At 43.1% G+C, this 17,319-nt stretch overlaps 12 protein-coding genes across 12 annotated transcripts; 5 read left to right on the top strand and 7 right to left on the bottom strand.

Moving 5' to 3' along the window:
- Window positions 1-31: 31 nt before the first annotated feature.
- On the bottom strand, window positions 32-787 carry NEMIN01_1770 (uncharacterized protein; the record flags this gene model as incomplete). Its single annotated transcript, XM_051477712.1, has 1 exon — window positions 32-787. One exon carries the CDS (start codon window positions 785-787, stop codon window positions 32-34), a length of 756 nt encoding a protein of 251 aa, XP_051333672.1.
- Window positions 788-990: 203 nt separating this feature from the next.
- Window positions 991-3,666, top strand: NEMIN01_1771 (uncharacterized protein; the record flags this gene model as incomplete). The annotated part of the gene is made up of 1 exon (XM_051477713.1): window positions 991-3,666. The coding sequence occupies one exon, from the start codon at window positions 991-993 to the stop codon at window positions 3,664-3,666; it is 2,676 nt and encodes an 891-aa protein (XP_051333673.1).
- Window positions 3,667-3,950: 284 nt separating this feature from the next.
- On the bottom strand, window positions 3,951-5,348 carry NEMIN01_1772 (uncharacterized protein; the record flags this gene model as incomplete). Its single annotated transcript, XM_051477714.1, has 1 exon — window positions 3,951-5,348. The coding sequence occupies one exon, from the start codon at window positions 5,346-5,348 to the stop codon at window positions 3,951-3,953; it is 1,398 nt and encodes a 465-aa protein (XP_051333674.1).
- A 277-nt stretch (window positions 5,349-5,625) lies between these two features.
- On the bottom strand, window positions 5,626-7,107 carry NEMIN01_1773 (tRNA (guanine26-N2/guanine27-N2)-dimethyltransferase; the record flags this gene model as incomplete). The annotated part of the gene is made up of 1 exon (XM_051477715.1): window positions 5,626-7,107. One exon carries the CDS (start codon window positions 7,105-7,107, stop codon window positions 5,626-5,628), a length of 1,482 nt encoding a protein of 493 aa, XP_051333675.1.
- Window positions 7,108-7,664: 557 nt separating this feature from the next.
- On the bottom strand, window positions 7,665-8,372 carry NEMIN01_1774 (uncharacterized protein; the record flags this gene model as incomplete). The annotated part of the gene is made up of 1 exon (XM_051477716.1): window positions 7,665-8,372. One exon carries the CDS (start codon window positions 8,370-8,372, stop codon window positions 7,665-7,667), a length of 708 nt encoding a protein of 235 aa, XP_051333676.1.
- Window positions 8,373-8,400: 28 nt separating this feature from the next.
- Window positions 8,401-9,015, top strand: NEMIN01_1775 (6-phosphogluconolactonase; the record flags this gene model as incomplete). Its single annotated transcript, XM_051477717.1, has 1 exon — window positions 8,401-9,015. The coding sequence occupies one exon, from the start codon at window positions 8,401-8,403 to the stop codon at window positions 9,013-9,015; it is 615 nt and encodes a 204-aa protein (XP_051333677.1).
- Window positions 9,016-9,230: 215 nt separating this feature from the next.
- On the bottom strand, window positions 9,231-9,686 carry NEMIN01_1776 (suppressor of G2 allele of SKP1; the record flags this gene model as incomplete). The annotated part of the gene is made up of 1 exon (XM_051477718.1): window positions 9,231-9,686. One exon carries the CDS (start codon window positions 9,684-9,686, stop codon window positions 9,231-9,233), a length of 456 nt encoding a protein of 151 aa, XP_051333678.1.
- A 54-nt stretch (window positions 9,687-9,740) lies between these two features.
- On the top strand, window positions 9,741-12,158 carry NEMIN01_1777 (ribonucleoside-diphosphate reductase subunit M1; the record flags this gene model as incomplete). Its single annotated transcript, XM_051477719.1, has 1 exon — window positions 9,741-12,158. The coding sequence occupies one exon, from the start codon at window positions 9,741-9,743 to the stop codon at window positions 12,156-12,158; it is 2,418 nt and encodes an 805-aa protein (XP_051333679.1).
- A 277-nt stretch (window positions 12,159-12,435) lies between these two features.
- NEMIN01_1778 (transcription initiation factor TFIID subunit 1) lies at window positions 12,436-15,072 on the bottom strand (the record flags this gene model as incomplete). The annotated part of the gene is made up of 1 exon (XM_051477720.1): window positions 12,436-15,072. The coding sequence occupies one exon, from the start codon at window positions 15,070-15,072 to the stop codon at window positions 12,436-12,438; it is 2,637 nt and encodes an 878-aa protein (XP_051333680.1).
- Window positions 15,073-15,157: 85 nt separating this feature from the next.
- Window positions 15,158-15,625, top strand: NEMIN01_1779 (ubiquitin-conjugating enzyme E2 D; the record flags this gene model as incomplete). The annotated part of the gene is made up of 1 exon (XM_051477721.1): window positions 15,158-15,625. One exon carries the CDS (start codon window positions 15,158-15,160, stop codon window positions 15,623-15,625), a length of 468 nt encoding a protein of 155 aa, XP_051333681.1.
- Window positions 15,626-15,950: 325 nt separating this feature from the next.
- On the bottom strand, window positions 15,951-16,337 carry NEMIN01_1780 (uncharacterized protein; the record flags this gene model as incomplete). Its single annotated transcript, XM_051477722.1, has 1 exon — window positions 15,951-16,337. The coding sequence occupies one exon, from the start codon at window positions 16,335-16,337 to the stop codon at window positions 15,951-15,953; it is 387 nt and encodes a 128-aa protein (XP_051333682.1).
- A 60-nt stretch (window positions 16,338-16,397) lies between these two features.
- On the top strand, window positions 16,398-17,319 carry NEMIN01_1781 (very-long-chain ceramide synthase; the record flags this gene model as incomplete). Its single annotated transcript, XM_051477723.1, has 1 exon — window positions 16,398-17,319. A coding segment is annotated over one exon (922 nt), but the record flags the coding sequence as incomplete, so codon positions are not given.

The following is a 17,319-nucleotide window of genomic DNA, read 5'->3' on the forward strand; positions in this document are numbered from 1 at the left end:
GGCAACAGATAACTAAATATATACTTTTATTCTAACTAAGCACTTCTCTCAGCACGCCTCTGCACAAGCCATGGGTATATTCGAGAAATGGAACGGCAAAGTCAATTCCAAACCAAATCAAGAGCATAGACATGCTTGTGATAATCAGGCCGGTGTACAGCAGCAGTGAAAACGACTTTCCTTTTTCTTTCATCTTTCTGCAGACTCCTTTAAACTCTACCACCAGCACAGAAACAATCGAGGCAATGATGAAGCTCAGGACTATTTTTCCTGCAAGTGTTTTTATATTTATCAGACTCAGTAGGTCTCCGAGCGTGTCGATAAAGAGCCAGTTCAGAGCTATGCCACAGGCTATGCACGCGCCATAGAAACAGAATGAGCCAAAATAGTTTAAAAATGTTGTTCCTTTCACCGTCTTGTAGTAGCTCATTGTTAGAGCATAGAACACGCAGCACTGCACAAAGAGCTCTGATGTTATGCAGAATAAGGTAGTAAGGAGATACAGGTGTTTCTTTATCTCTCTGTCGTATGGCTTCATATAAGACGGCCGCATTATGGAATACACAGAAGAAAAGGCATAGATGGGCAGAGATCCGAAAAAGAAATAAATAAACGACTCAACCATAGCCAGCAGAAAAATGCTTAAGATGCCATTAAAAACAACCTCCATGAGCGATTTTAAAATGGGCCTTCTCTGAAATCTGTAGACCAGTATGTCGCGTATGTAGCTATTTGTGTATCTAAACCTTTTGTCCAGGCTCTTCATTGCATACTCTCCAAGGTACATGGATGTTTTCCTATTTCCTGTTTATAAAGCACAAAAAATAAATCACCCAAATTCAGAAAATTAGAAAAGCAATGTTCTCGTTAAAATTAAATATCCAATGATCAGAGCAGAAGTGCATCAGAAAATAAAATGCGTCACAGGGTTTGTCTATCTTGATCCTTATCACTTTCAAAATATAAAACTATCCATGCTGCAAAATTACAATGAACTTTCTCAAGATAGTCTGTGCTGCTGTGCTCTTTGCTTTCCTGATTATCTGCGCCATCAGCCAAGTGTTCAGCGAAAACACCAACAGATTTATAGTAAACTCAGATTATTTCCGCAGCCATCCTAAGAATAGAGCCATAGAATGCTATGAGCGCGGAATTAGTGAAATTCTTAAGGATGCACAAGTGGACTACATCATGGATTTCAATCTCCTGCAGATATCAAAGGACAACAGATACGTGTGTTTAAATAAGCCGCTCCTCTTGGCATACGGCGAGTTTATAAAAACAGACGAAACAGCCAATGAGTACATGAAAAAACAAAAAGAAATATGGCAGTTGCTAGCGCATAGCAGCCCAGAAAGAAGCCGAGATGCAGCCAGAAGCAAAGAAAAAACGTTTTCAAAATACGAGCTAAAGACAGGAATATATGCGCACTCTGCCATCTCGCTCAGCAACGGAATCCAGAACATAGACTACCTCAGCGGCTTGAAGCTGCACACTCTTCGCAACATAATCGTGTCATCCAACACAATGTTCAAAGGAGCGCTTCTGAATCAGTACAACAGCATCAATCAAAAGATATACATCATTGGCAAATACATAAAAACATACAGAGAAGAAATAGAAGAAGCACACTCTCTCATTCACGAACTGTACAAATATTCTGCAGTACCGGAGACAGTAGCTAATAATAGCCAAATTGCCAAAAATAAAAACACAGTACTATCCAGATGCTGTGGAGACATAAGTCTAGCTAGAGTTGAAAATGAGAATAGAACAGCAGAAGCTAATCCATTAATTGGCAAGATAGCAGAGAGTAGCAATAGCCCTATAAATTGCACTACCACAGCAGCTAGCTGTGTCAATACGAGTGATCTGCGCTTGGAGTATCTTCTGAACAGCATCTACATTGTGGCAGCAGAAATAAAAGACTTTCTGGAGGGATCTGCAGTCTATTCGTGCCTGAAGAATTCGGAGAGTTTGAATGATCTAGTGAAAGCGCATCTATATTCGATAAAACTAGTGATAAATGTCTATGAAAGTGCAGACCACGAGTACCACAAGACTGCTGTTTCTGTTCCTAGCATCAAATCTTTCATTAAAAACATAAAATCAATCTGCAATAACACTCTCAAGATTATCACTGCGACACATGAGCGGATGGAAGATGTTTTCACAAATATCTACGAGATAGGGATGTATGATGCAGAGCCGTACACAAAGTTAACAGAAAAGATAAAAGGTGTTGTTGATGCAGTGGTTCTCAATGCAAATAACTTTCAGGCGAAGCTATCCAGCGCCATCAGAATAAACCGTATGTTCAGCAACGAAACTGCCACAGATGCTGATATAATTGAGCAGAGGCAGAAGAGAGAGGAAAGTGCAATAAAAAAATTCCATCTTAATAGAAATGCAAGTCGAAACAAGACAGAAACTGTATTTTCTGAAAATGTGAAAATAATAAAAAAACAAAATGAAAAAATAGACACATGCATTGAGAAAATAGAAGAAAAGCTTTTAACGCCCGTCGAGATGGAAGTGCCCATCTCCACCCTGAACAGGAGGATCCTGAGCAAAGACATAGAGGCAATTGGGCCGCAAAAGAAGAACTTGAATGTGCTGTACATGAACAGGTATGTGGAAGAAAATCCGCAGATGTACATCACGTGCTACAACAGCGCAGCAGAAGCCGTTGAAGAGGGTATAGTAGCTACCGATGAGTGCAAATATGCGGCAGGTGGATATCCGAGCTACAATAACGGATTAAACTACAAAAAATACTACGCGCCTGCAAATGCAAAAGAGGAGGAGGAAATATACAAAGAAAGAATGGGAATGAAGATGGAAAACCTTGCCGATTTGATCCTGAAAAAGAAAGAGATAATAAACAGCTACAACTCCTGCAATGATGTGAGCCCTGCAGAGATGGCAATGATAGTGGAGACAATGGCAGCCGTAGAGTACCTCACCATTCCAGAAGAGATCATATCGAATTTTAGTCTGCAAGAGTATGAAAAAATTATGAAAAATACTCCCAACAATAGTAATATACTAAAAGTAGAGAATGTAAGAAAATCTGCACAGCACATATTGTATCTAGTTAAGAAGAAGTTCTCGTATAAATCGGCTGAGAAAGTACACGAAGCTTTTATTATGCCAATGGAGATGGTTAGGGATACAAAAAGCCTGCAGGATATTATAGACACCGGAATGGTCGAAAAACTATTCAGCTATATGGATAGGTATCATGGCGTAGCTGTAAACAGACACTTTATGTCGATGGCTGCGGCCTCTATAAATCTGAGAAAAGATCTCATCACAAAGAAAAGAAGTCTTGGCCTGGAGTGGATGGGCACCCCGCATATAAGCACATTCTTAAATCCCCGCGATAATTACACTGAATATGTGGAGCTGTTTGAGATAAACATGCACGAGTTTGGGGCACAGTTTTATAGTATGATCGGTAGTAAGATAGTTCTAAGCGCGCTTGCTTCCAATTATTCGGCGATGGCGATAAAAACAATAAAAGACCTGACAGATATGATAAATCTTTCAAGGAATATAAAGATGGGAGGAGAAAGAAGGCAAAAAACCCTGAACAAAATGAGAGAGAACAAACAAAATTATCTGAAGAACACTATCACATTCTCTAAAAAGCCAGCAGACTAAAGACACAAATTACTGCCAAAAAAGAGCAAATCTACTAATGAAAATAAGATTGGAAACACCATTGTTGTATTGTGCATACGATCTATTAACCACAATGTAAAATAAATAAATAAATGATCTGTAAAAATAGGCAGATAGCCAATTGCTTTATTCTTGTTTAGCGGTAGTGTAGGCAGTGTAGGTAGTGTTTCTAGCTGTTATTAAGCTCATTGACTGAGTGATGGATAAACTGAAAATAATCAAATGCTGGATAAAAATAAAAAGAAATGAATATCAGATTGTATTTACAGTTCGTCTTGTCCGAACTCTGCCAGGGCTATGGGCATGCCTTCCTGGAGTATCGTATACTTCTTATCTAAGTCGCCGTACTGCACTTCATTCTCTATAATCTGCGAATTGTTTGACATATAGTCGTATATAACAAGGGGAATCTTCTGAGCCCTTTTCTCCACTGCATTGACCAGCTGGTAGTTGAGAGAGTTGATGCACTGCAGACAGTCACTGTGCAGTTTTATGCTTGTTTCGTACGATCTGTGCTTCTTTCGTTCGAGATGCTTCTGGAAAAACTCTACGCTTTCAAACTTTTTGTTGCAGTATTTGCACTCTATTTCTTTTTTGTCGCTGACCTCTGTGCAGAATGTGCGAATGTCAATCTCCTTGGGTATCGCCTGCAGGAAGGAAACTCTGTCTGTTTCAAAGCACTCCTCCATCTTTTTTCTGTGCGTTTCTGGATTTGAGTCGTCCAGGACTGTCTCGCTTCGTAGGTGGTACAGGCCGCACTTGAACGCCATTTCGTATGCATTGTCGTACTTAACTCCGCAGTAGTAGCAAAACGAAAAGATTTTTCGAAGAGCCAGCATGTAGAGATCAGCTGTTTCCTCTTTGGGAATGCGCATTTCTAGCGATGAGACCGTTTTGTAGACCTCTGGCACGCCCAGCAGCTCTGACATTTTTTGGAGAATGTTTTTGCACTGTGTCTCTGTGTGCTGCATCGAGTATTTGTCCGAGAACTGTTTTCCTATTTGGGCAGTGGATCTGCTGCTGCTGGCTGTGGGGAGGTACTGCACAGACACTATCGACTCTGTCAACAAAGGCACTTCTGATACGATATTTTTGCAATTTGACACATCCATATCTGTTCTGATGAAAAGAGTTCTTTTGTAGCCATCCGCTATTCCCGATTGAGAGACTGCATGTTCTGCTATTTCTAGTTTTGCAGACAGCTCAGAGAGTATCTCCCTAATAGAAACGGTTTCTTTTATGTTTTTAATGATAACAATGGGAGTTGCATCTGTTGCATCTGATTTTAGCCTATCGAACAGCTCTGTCTGCAGAAGAGCTTGTGCGTTCTTTGACTCTTGCCTGATGCTGCCCTGTTTGTTGGCTATAAAGTCTCTAAACTCCATGAAAGAGTCAGGATAACCCTGGAGCACCCAAAGGTCTCTCTCTGCGTACCACATTTTATCGAGCAAGCCATCCAGCACCATTTCCTTAATCCACACCTCGTAGTATCTGCTGAAGTATTCGCCATACGATACTTTGTCTGTAATTAGCTCAAGCTCTTCTTTTTTCAGCAGCCTTGACTTCCTTATGGCCAGTTCGTATGCCTGTTCTGGGTTATTTGATATTTTTGACGCGGTCTCACCCGTTCCTTCTTCTTCATTGTATCTTCTTTTCTGCATATAAGAATTGTTCAAAAAAAAGTAATAAAAAGACTGCCAAATATTTTCATAGTCCACAGAAAAGTGTACAGTTAGCTTCCAAGAGATGCTCAATAGCTAAAAAATTAAAAAGAAAGTTTCAGAGCTGAAAATTGATCTGAGGTCACTCCAAATCATGCGCAATCACCTACCAATCAATGAACAAGGAAGAATGATAGAATAGATTGTAAATCTGTTTAATTTTTGTCTTTACCGGTATTTTATTCTATTGTCTTATCTATGTTTTGGCACTTGATGGCTATCTCTTCATAGGGCCCCATCCTAAGCCGCTTTTGTCTTGAAACTTTAGATGCTTTCTTGCTGTCATTTCAGCTGCTGCTGCTGTGACTGTGAAATCACTTACGATTGTGTTCTCTTCAATGTACCTGTCTAAGTACACCATTAGATTGTGAGTGTTTTTGTCTACATCCTTTCTTGCTCCGATAAGCCTTTCGTTGTATATCGAGTATATCTCTGGCTTTATATTTCTGTAGTACAGTATCACTGCAATGTAAATATACTCCACCCTTCCCTTCATTTTTATGCTGTTTGGCTTGCAGTGTGTAAGAGATGATTTTATTCCATTTCCCTCCAAAAAAGAAATAAGAGCGGGCATTGGAGGAACAGGGAAAGAGAGCACAGAAGAGACATACGGCACTGAGTAGTAGAAAACACTGTCCATCTCCTCTTTTGCCATTGTTAGCATTCCGTGGATTCTTCTGTTTATCTGTTCTGTTGTGTGGGCTGTCATCTTATCTCCTCCCGTTTTGCTTTCAATGTACGCTTTGTCTATTCCCTGTATTACGCCCTCTAGAAACACAGGACAGTGCATTGGGCCTGACCAGAACGGCCCATACAGGCCATACGTCCTACCGCACAGTGCGCACTCTGTTGTGTCAGGCATCTTTGTGTGCCGATACACGTTTTTTCCGTTTTCTTTGCGAAGAACTGCGATCTCCTGTCTGTTCAAACAGCTGCACAGGAGATACTGTTTATTGCAGAGCAGAGAAGGGGTAGACTCCTGTTTATCGTGAATAACCTGAACAAATACACGGATAAAAAAGTCCATTGAAAGACTGACAAGAGGCTTAATCCGCTTGCCTGATTTAGCAGCTATTCTGGAGATATACGAAAGCACAATTCGAATGGCTATCTCGTGCGAATACGAGTTGTTCATGGAAACAGAGCCGTAGTATTTGTAGCAAGCCTCGGGGGGCTTATCGCACAGAACTTTTGTATCAGTGGAAGTAACACACAGCAAGCCGTTATCAGCCAGGCCTTCAATGGCTGTTTCGATGAAAGGTGCGCACGTTCCAAATGGATCTATGTCTATCACATCAAAGGCCTTCTTTCTACTGAGCATCAGGGACCTGCAGTCTTCATTCTTCACCTCCACCGATACTTTTTCTGTTTCTGTTATTCGATCTATCTCAGCAGATATTCCATTTTTACTGCAATTCTTCACAATCGCAGAGCATGCATCCTTTGAGATGTCGTTCATCACTATTGTGTTATGCCCAGCTAGCTCTCGTATGTATCGTATTCCTCGGAGACCAGTTGCAGACATGCACTCCAGCAAGACGATTCCATCTTTTGAGCGCACTTTCATGAAATGATTTATTATTTTTATGGTCAGCGACCGGTTGAACTTCTGTGCGGGGTTGTAAAAGGCATTCCCTTCTATGACCACGCCCTCTTCTTCTATTTTCTGTGTGCTACTGTCCTGTGCAGTTATTTTCATTTGTAAAAACAGAAAAGAGAAAATAATATGCACACTGTAAAATGAACAGTATGCACCCTGGCCTGCTAAAAATAGAGAAATATATGGAGTAAATGCGCTCTTTGTGGTGCTCTTAGCTCTTAAGACATAAAAATAGCTATCATAGAATGCTTAGACAGTGTGTAAGCAAACTTACTACCAACCGTGATTATAATGAAAATTTGTAAAGAGCAGCTGAACTAAGAGTAATAATCTGTTTATTCCTGAACCTACCCAATCCAAATCAAGAAAATCCAGGAGTAGAACTATATGGATAACCATTGCATCCATAATGCTCAACATCTTCACTACAGGATTTTTGTGCTGGCAGTTTAAACAGAATCCCAGCAGCAACAGCGTATAAAACAGTTTTGCTAGTGCTAATGCATTTAGCTGACTCTGTCTACTTAGATAATACTTTCCCTGTGCAATGAAAATAAACAAAAAGTCTAACCGATATTTTATTTAGCAGCGAATGTAAACATTTTATTAGTTTTTATTCACAAAGCACATTGCACACTTTACTCATATTAAATATTTCATATGTCTACTTCACGATCTTCTTCGCTGGCGTGCTCAGGTGTTTCGCCAACTTTCTTCACTTCGTACTCTTCTATCTCTACCACGCCGTCTCTGTAGTACTCCAACCCCACGCCCTTTGTCGTGTGCTGCATGTTTGCCCCCAGCGGCATAACCCTTGCCACGCCCTTGTCGTCTTCTATGCTCAGCACGATGTCAAGATCATCCATTGATTTCTGCAAAAACACCGCAATATCAGAATACTCCCCAAGACCTGCGAGCTCTTCTTCTGTGAGCTTGTCCTCTGGCATGCTCCCCATGGAAATTAGTTTTTCAAATATTCCCCGAAGCAGCGCCTCAACTGTTGTCACTGTGTCTTCAGTCTGCACGTACGATACGCCTCGCTCCCCAGAGTCCAGCCGTATCTTAGCGCGCGCAGGCACTATCAGGTATCTTCTTAGATCTTCCGTCTTGTCCAGCGAGCACGTGATGCGCACGCCATTCAATGATGTGTCCATTTCATCCATTTGCTTATTTCTGAAGGAGCACGATTTGCACGTGAAAGTGCTCACCAGGGCGTCCGGGAAGAACATATCCGGGACAATAAGCAGCCTGAGCACCCCCGGGCCACCGCAGGAGATGCACGGCTGTTCTATCTCTGCAGGCTCGTTTGGGTTTAGATCCACACAGACTTCAGACAGTTGTTTTTCTGGGTCTAATTTGGACATAAAAATTTGCTTCTTCCTTCTTCTATTTATGAAAACAAAGTTGTCTGTAAGCAGTCTCGAAACAATAGTGTATGAAGAGCTGCTCAAGTACAATGAAAAGCCGCTTACTCTGATGATATCAGGAGGGTCGATACTTCGAATACTCGAATGCGCCACAGTTGCGCAGCTTAACAAAAGAGAATGGACAGTTTTCTTCGCAGACGAAAGACTCGTTCCTCTGACAGACCCTCAGAGCAACTACAAAGACGCAGAGCTCTTCCTGCAGGGTGTAGGCGCAGTCCACCCGTACAATACTTCGATACCGCAGGATGAGATGGTGAGCGAGTACAAAGAGCTTCTCCAAAATGCAAAAGTGGATTTGGCTTTCCTTGGGATAGGAGATGACGGACACATTGCATCGATATTCCCAGAATCACCAATAATCGACTCTAATGACATTGTAACAATCATCACAGACTCGCCAAAGCCTCCAGCAGAAAGAGTGACTGTAACCCCAAGGCTTCTTACGATGATAAAGAGAATAGTATTCCTCGTTCCAAGGCTCGCCAATGGCCTCCTGAAGAGCGTGACAGAGCCGCACTTCTCCATTCTCTCCCGGGTGAATACGGACATAGTAATAGCAACTATAGACCCGCTCTCATAGAACGCTGTAATCCGAGAATAGCAAACTTATCTATCAATAAACAAAGAATAAAAGATGCAAAAGGATGAAAATAGAACAGGAGCTGTTATTCTTATCCATTATTGAAGAGTTCATTAAAAATAAATAGTAAATCATTATTCCTCTGTTTTATTTTGGTGCAATAATGAAAAATAGAAACCTTATTATTTTTATGATTAATTTCTTTCATTTTTCATTTACTTTCTTTCGTACTTCTTGGTGTGTTTATGAGGGGCGCTGTGTGTTCTGAGCTCTGTTCCTTTGGACTCGTAGAACGATTTGTTCATCTCTCTCTTTGCATCTTCTGGGGCATTGGAGTACACTTCCATCAGCATATTCATCACAGGATCGTTGGAAAGCACCTCCTTCTCTTCAGGCACCTCTTTTTGTCTTTCAAATGCCAGCACTCTTTCTCCCTCTAAGCTCATCCATTTCTTTTCCTCTTTTTTTCTCAGAACTACTTCCAACTTGCCATCCCACACTCTGTGCTTTTCTACAGTGTAGTCATGCTGTATTCGTATGCTGTACAGTCTCTCTCCTGCTGCGATGGATAATAAATCTCCCTCCTTCTTCACTTCCTTGAGATCTCTCCACTCTACCCCGCCTGCAATTATTGTTGCTGTTTTTCTGCTCTCGTACCACTCATATTCCATATGCCACCATAAACAAGAAAGTGAAATTATTTTTACCCTTGCTATTTTATTACAATGTCAAGAGAAAGAACCATTTTGAAAAGAGGAGCAAAAGTAGAATACAACCAGGAAATACTCGCCGAATATTTGAAAAAGATTGCGCACGGATTGGACTCAACCTTCGTAAAAACATCAGAACTAGCAGATAAAATCACAGCAGGCATATGCGATAATATGACAACAGAAGAGCTAAGCGTGCTAGCAGCAGAAACAGCAGCAAACATGACCACCAACCACCCGCACTACTCCCTCCTGGCAGGAAGAATAGAAGCATCGCTGCTGCACAGAACAACCCCGGAGAAGTTCTCAGATAGCATGCTTCTTCTTGCAGAAAATCCCATTAAGACGGAAAGAAGTGAAAGCAGTTCAGAGAATAGCAGCGCAAAAGAAGAAAATGTCAACATGAAGGCAGAAATCATTTCCGATGACATCATAGAGATAGTTATGAAGAACAGAGAGAGACTGGACAGCGCCATAAAAAACGAGAGAGATTTTGACTTTTCCTATTTTGGAATAAAAACCCTCAAAAGATCCTATCTGCTGAAGTCAAAAGAGAATGTGATCGTGGAAAGGCCGCAGTATCTCTGGATGCGTGTGAGTTTGGGAATCCACAGGGACGACATAGATGCGGTGATTGAGACGTACGAGCTTATGTCCACCAAACACTTCATCCACGCCACCCCCACTCTTTTCAACAGCAGCACCATTGCGCCGCAGCTCTCCAGCTGTTTCCTGCTCTCCATGCAAAGCGACTCGATCGAAGGAATATACAACACGCTGAAGCAGTGCGCACTTATCTCCAAGCACGCGGGAGGGATAGGAGTGAACATCCAGAATGTGCGCGGAACAGGAACCTATATCAAAGGGACATTTGGGCACTCGAATGGAATAGTTCCCATGCTGAGAGTCTTCGATGCTACTTCAAAGTACGTTGATCAGGGAGGAAACAAAAGGCCAGGATCGATTGTGGTATATCTGGAGCCATGGCACACAGACGTATTTGACTTCCTTGACCTCAAAAAAAACACAGGAAAGGAGGAAATGCGTGCAAGAAATCTCTTCCTCGGCCTGTGGATACCCGATTTGTTCATGCACAGAGTGGAGAATGACGAAGAGTGGTCGCTGTTCTGTCCCAATACGGCAAAAGACCTGCACGAAGTGTACGGTGAGGCCTTCGATGCGCTCTACACGCAGTACGAGCAGGACAAAAGCATCTCGAGAAAGACAGTCCCTGCACGTAAGCTCTGGAAGGCCATCCTTGAAGCAGAGATAGAAACAGGCGTGCCATACATCCTCTATAAAGATGCTTGCAACAAAAAAAGCAACCAAAGCAACCTTGGAACCATCAAGGGAAGCAACCTGTGCGCTGAGATTGTAGAGTACACCAGCCCTGATGAGGTAGCTGTGTGCAACTTGGCTTCTCTCGCTCTCCCTACGTACATTGTTGACGGACAGTTTGACTTCCAAAAGCTGAAAAAAGTTGCAGGGATTGTAACAAAAAATCTCAACAAAATAATCGATGTGAATAAGTACCCGCTAAAGGAAGCACGCGATTCAAACCTGAAAAACAGGCCCATAGGCATAGGAGTGCAGGGCCTGGCAGATGTGTACATTCTTATGGGGTATCCCTTTGAAAGCGAGCAAGCGAGAAATCTGAACAGAGACATATTCGAAACCATCTACTACGGAGCACTTGAGGCATCCTGCGAGATATCTGAGGCTCTGGGCCCATACTGCTCGTACGCTGGGAGCCCTGTAAGCAAAGGCATACTGCAGTACGACATGTGGAACGTAGTGCCAACTGACAGATGGGACTGGGCTGCACTTAAGAAGCGGATTGCACAGCACGGAGTGCGCAACAGCTTGCTTGTTGCCCTTATGCCCACAGCCTCCACATCGCAGATTCTCGGATACAACGAATGCTTTGAAGGATTTACCAGCAATATCTACACGAGAAGAACCTTATCGGGAGAGTTCCAGATAGTGAACAGCCACCTGGTCAGGGACCTTGCAGACCTTGGGCTGTGGGGACAGGAGATGAAGAATATCATCATAGAACACGAAGGATCTGTGCAGAATATTCCCAGCATCCCAGACCACATCAAGAGCCTCTACAAAACCGTGTGGGAGATAAAGCAAAAAGCAGTGATTGATCAGGCAGCTGACAGGGGAGCATTTGTTGACCAAAGTCAATCGATGAACATCCACATTGCCACGCCCACATTTGCGCAGCTCACAAGCATGCACTTCTACGGATGGAAAAAAGGCCTTAAGACAGGGACATACTACCTCAGGACAAAGCCATCGCAGGCAGCCATCAAGTTTACAGTGGACAAACAGCAGGCGCAGGAGTTCCTGCAGAAACAGGAGGAAGAGAAAGGAAGATCAGAAGGGTGCCCCATTGATGGAGACTGTCTGAGCTGCGGGAGCTAAGGAGGCAGCACTGCCGAGTGAACAATGAATAAATAGTACACTGATTTTGTTTACTTTCCTCTGAGTAGTTAACACTGAACATCTCATCGATCTTTTTCCGTTTCTGTTTTTGTCTGCATTTGGTAATTTTTGCTACCAGGGCTATATTTAGCAATTTTAATAAATTTTATCTTAGATTTTCAGTTGGCAAAACTGCTAAGAAAAAAGAACAGTTAACTGCAGCGCACTTACAAAAATAATATTTTTATTAACTCGCTCATTGCCTATAACTTTCTCTTCATTGTTCGCTCGTGCTGTGTCCATTGCCCTCCAGTGCTGCAATTGCGTCTTTGTTCTTGCTGTACGCTGCCAGGGCTATCTCCAGCATTTCTCCTGATATCTTCGTAAGCGAGTGCCCTGCTCCGTTGTACGTATTGCAGTTGGCATTCATAAGCTGCATATCATTCAGAAACTCGTTGTACGTGTTGTATTCGCTGTTCCTGGCCTTTATCTTCATTGTGGTTAGGTCTATGGGGTGGGGGATGAAGCTAAGATAGTTCGGGAACTTCTTCAGAGAGACTGGGCGGTGGAATGCAACCGAAAATGGAACAGCAAAGAGCTCCTTGATAACCCCCAGGATGATTTCACTCAGCACAAGAAGCGGGCTTTTCTTTCTTTCTTTTTTTTCAATTGCTTTTCCTTTGTAGTTCATGCACGATTTGTTCGTTTTCATGTGCCCAACCACTCCGCACGATCCGCACCGCAGGGATGTGCGTGTTTCTTCTTTTTTCTGCTTCTTCCTCGCCTTCATGTACGCCTCTATCACCCGCGGGTCTGTGACTATTTCTGTCTCCTGCACTTTCTTATCTCCTGACATAACGGTTCTAGTGATGGACAGTATGCGGCCTGACTTATTTGCAGGCTGGTTTGCTGTTTTTTGTGTTTTATCGCTTTTTGTTTCACTTGTGCCACTTTTTTTATCGCTCTTACCTTCGTTTGCAATATTTTTTTTAGCATCTCTTCGAATTGCATCATCCTCCAGCACTTTCTCGCACCGCAGGGCAGCCATCTGCGCATCCCATATTCTGCGTATCTCATCTCTGTACGCCTGTGCCTGCTCCAGGGTGGTTTTTCTCTCCTCTTCTCCAGCTTCTCTCTGTCTCCTCGCCCTTACAAAGCTGAATCCTTCTCCAATGCCCGTTGGATCACCAGGCCCGGATATTTCCAGCACTCCCTTCCCTGCAGCTGCATTCACAAAGTTTCTCGTGCAGTTCCACACGGCTAGCTTCAGCTCTTCCTCTTCTCCTTTTAGCTCTTCATCCTCTCCTGCTGCGAGGACAATTCCTGCGTCTTTTAGCCTTCTTTCTTCAGCCAGCATGCTTTCGTATTGGCACACCTTCTCTGGCGTTACAGCTCTGCGCAGATCTTCCTCGCTCAGAAGAGACGCACTGGGCTTCAGCACCCACACATTTTCTTTCCCTTTTTTAATGCACTCTGCATACTCTTTCAGCCATTTTCTCTTGCTTCCTTCGCTGAAGTGCGGGAACATCTCGTCGAGTTGGTGGATCAGCATTTTTCTTTCTCTGTTTCCCTTTTCGTAGAACAGTCTGTACGCTGCCACTTTCATTCTGTTTTTGCAAAACACGTTGTGTCTCCTGGAGTGCGGGCTGAATGCTTCGTCCAGGGGAAGAGTCTGTCCCACACACCCCACACGCCCTGCGCACCTCACATAGTAAGCGCCCTTATCTCCCCGTGTGCGCACTGCCAAGAGATCACTCGATCCGTGGAATACAATCGGTGCTTTGTAAAGATTATTTACAATGCCTGATAAGGCATCGCCTGGCTGCACGTCTCCTATGAACAAAAAGGGTGACGGGTCTTTAGGCTCCAGAAGAGTCATGCTTCCTATCTCAGCATCGTGTGGCGGTGTGTCTTTTGCTGTGCTTTTTCGGTAGAACGTGGTGATGATACTCGCCATGCCTGTTTTTATGATCAGCGGGGGTATTTCTTCTGAGTACTCGAGAAGAACAAACGATGCTGTGTCTCTGAGTGTGAGCTCTTTTTTCTTCTTCAGGATGGATGATGCCTTTGCTGTGCTCTCTGCTAGCGCACTGAAGCGTATCTCCGTAGTTGCTGGGATGTGCAAGGGCGGCCTGTGGAAGAATCGCAGCTCTTCTTTTGTCAGGTAAGTTTTGTATATCTCTCGAGCCAACTTGAGCGCAGGAATGGAGTGCTGCACGCCCTGGATGCCAAGCGCGCTCTTCTGTGTCTCGTGCGGCTCTGCGTAGTGTTTGTCTCCGGATATGTTGTATTTGCTGAGGGGCCGTGTGTGTCTCTTTTTTTTTTCCTTCTTTTTTTCTTTGCAAACTTCTCCTTTATCGGTAATATCAAAAAGAAGGTTTTTATCGCTTGCATCGATTGTCAGATGGGTGGGCATGTGCAGAAAGTTAGGGCAGGCATCATCGTACAGAACTCTCTGCTCCCACTGGATTTCATCGTATGCATTGTCCAAGAGCAGTCTGTCCTCAGCGTCTTTCAAGGGTATTTTGTCATTCTCCACGGCATCTTCCCACTCGACTATGTCAAAAGTGTAGACAGTGCTGCCGGGTGGCTCGTACACTGGGCGCAGCTCGAGATGGTGCAGAGCCGGGGGAGTGTGCGTTCCATCTGCCTCCTGTGCTGCTTTTTTTATCTTTGATTCAAGATCTTTTTTTCTCAAATGTCTCCGCAGCACGACATTCTGCGAGGGCGCTGCGTGCGCCATTGACTCTTCCTGTTTTCTTGCGGCTGTGTGTGTTGCAAACCTTTCTAGCTCGTCTATTTCCTTGCTTTCTTCCCTTCTTACCTTCCGCGCCTTGTACCTTCTTAGCTTGTACTCGTACGGGAGGGCAGGGGACGTCTGTGCAAAGGCTGCCTTCTTTCTTTTCGGTTTCATGGCTTGCAAAATATGAAACAATAAGTGTTTGAAAATAAAAATAAAAAAGGAAGAAAAGCAAAACGCAAAATATTTACGGGCGTGCATGAAGTACAAGGAGAACGGGCAGCATATTCGAAGAATATTGAATGACCTCTCGGAGATGAGCAATGACACAAGTGCGTGTTTTAGTGCTGGGCCTATTGATTTTGATAATCTACTCGTGTGGAAGGCAACTATTTTTGGGCCAGAAGGCACTCCGTACGAAGGAGGGTCTTTTGAGTTTGACATTGTCTTCCCTCTGAACTATCCCTACTCTCCGCCGAAGGTAAGAGTGGGCACCAAGATATTCCATTGCAACATAAAAGACACTTACATCTGTCTTGACATCATAGGAAAAGAGTGGTCCTCTGCGCTGACTATTTCGAAGGTTCTGCTCTCGATAACCTCTCTACTCGCAGACCCAAACCCTGCGGATCCCCTGGACACGAACATTTCAAAACTGTACACTGAGAATAGAGGAGAATACATGCGAATAGCAAGGGAATGGACGCACAAATATGCGATGCTGTGATGGCGTGAGAGGTAGAGCACAAATATTTTAAATGAGGCTATTCTAAGAAGTAGACGGCCTAATAAAGATACACTATAGGAGCTATTCCATTTTTGTTTTTATTTTCTGCAATGCAGTTCACAGAGTGAAATATATTCATTTGAAGCGCGCCGGACAATTCTTATCTTTTTTTGTCTTATTTCTTATCTATCAATGCAATGGCTGTTTAGTTTTTCTTTTTATGAGTGCCAGTTATTATTCTCGGATTATTCTTTTTATCCATTAATGGAAGATTGTAAGCTGTGATACTTCTGCTATTATCCATTTCATCTCTCTTTTAAAGAGCCTAATCAGTGCTATCTATAATACTGGCAGCAGGTGATGACTCTGTTCTGCTTTCTTCTTTTTTTGTTTCTTGTATCGTATCTAAATACGCCATCAGGTTTTGTTTATTTTGTGTTTTCTGTTTTATGTGTGGAGATTTGTCTTCGGCCTTCTTCCACAGCCGGTTGGACTCTTGGTCTGTTTCTATTTCCAGAATGATATCGTACAGAGACGACACAGCCGCCACTAGCAGCTCGGTCTTTGTTTTCAGCTGAAACCCCTCCTTTATTTCTCTGTGTATGTCTTTCTCTTTGTCGTTTGGCGCTATTTTTGATAGTACCAAGAGCTCTTCGGTGATTGACAGAATGTCTTCGAGAATAAGTATGCCCTCCTGTCTTTGCTTCTTCATAAAAATAAATGTGAAACATTGTTTCACGCTCTCTTCTTATACGCCCAGAGCATAAAAACCATGCGAAAAGAATGGGAAAATAGATCCTTAGATCCAGCCATCAGACTTCCCACTGACATAATTATGTACGTCTGCGGCATTGTTGTCTATACGATACTCCACCGCATAGTAAAAACCACCATTTCAGAGCTCATAATAAGAAAGCTCGCAAGAGTGAAAAATCCTGCAGATATTGACAGAAAAAAGTTCACTCGGGCGCTGTGGAAGGTCGTCTGCTTTGGCACCCTGAGCTTATACGGTATATACTGTCTCGCAGGCGAGTCGTGGATCTACTATCCGCTTGGCGTGACAATGGAGTGGCCCAACAACCAGACTCCCAGCCGGATAAATAACTACTACGTGATTGAAACAGTCTACTACTCTGGTAGTTTTATCACGATGTTCTTTGAAGAAAAGCAGTCTGACTTCTATCTTATGGTGTGGCACCACTTTGTCACTCTGCTTCTTGTTGGGTTTTCGTACAGATACAACTTCTTGCGGTATGGAGTGTTCATCATGCTGCTGCACGATATATCTGATCCGTGGATGGACTCTGCAAAGATTTCTGTGTATCTTGGGTACCAGAGCCTTGGAAATGTTTTATTTATCATCTTTGCAGGAATGTTCATTATTCCAAGAATATTCATATATTTGTACATGGTGCTATTCCCCGGGTACGGGTTTCTTTGGGAGTTTGGGTCCATGCTTCTGGTGCCCATATGGGGGCTGCTGCTGGGAGTCTTTTTGCTCAACTCGTACTGGTCTGTTCTGATCATCCGAATGGCTGTGGAGTTTATCAAGAAGGGAAAGATCGAAAAAGACATCAGAGATGTGGAAGGAAAAGAAAAAGGAGGCAGGAAAGAAAAGGGCATTAAGCCAAGCAAAATAAAAGATAAAGTAGCTAGCAAACAAGATAAAAAGGCAAAACTAAGGAAAAACAGAT

The sequence above is a fragment of the Nematocida minor genome, assembly GCF_024244105.1.
Source record: "Nematocida minor strain JUm1510 chromosome Unknown 7736, whole genome shotgun sequence".
In the NCBI taxonomy this organism is placed as follows: domain Eukaryota; kingdom Fungi; phylum Microsporidia; genus Nematocida; species Nematocida minor.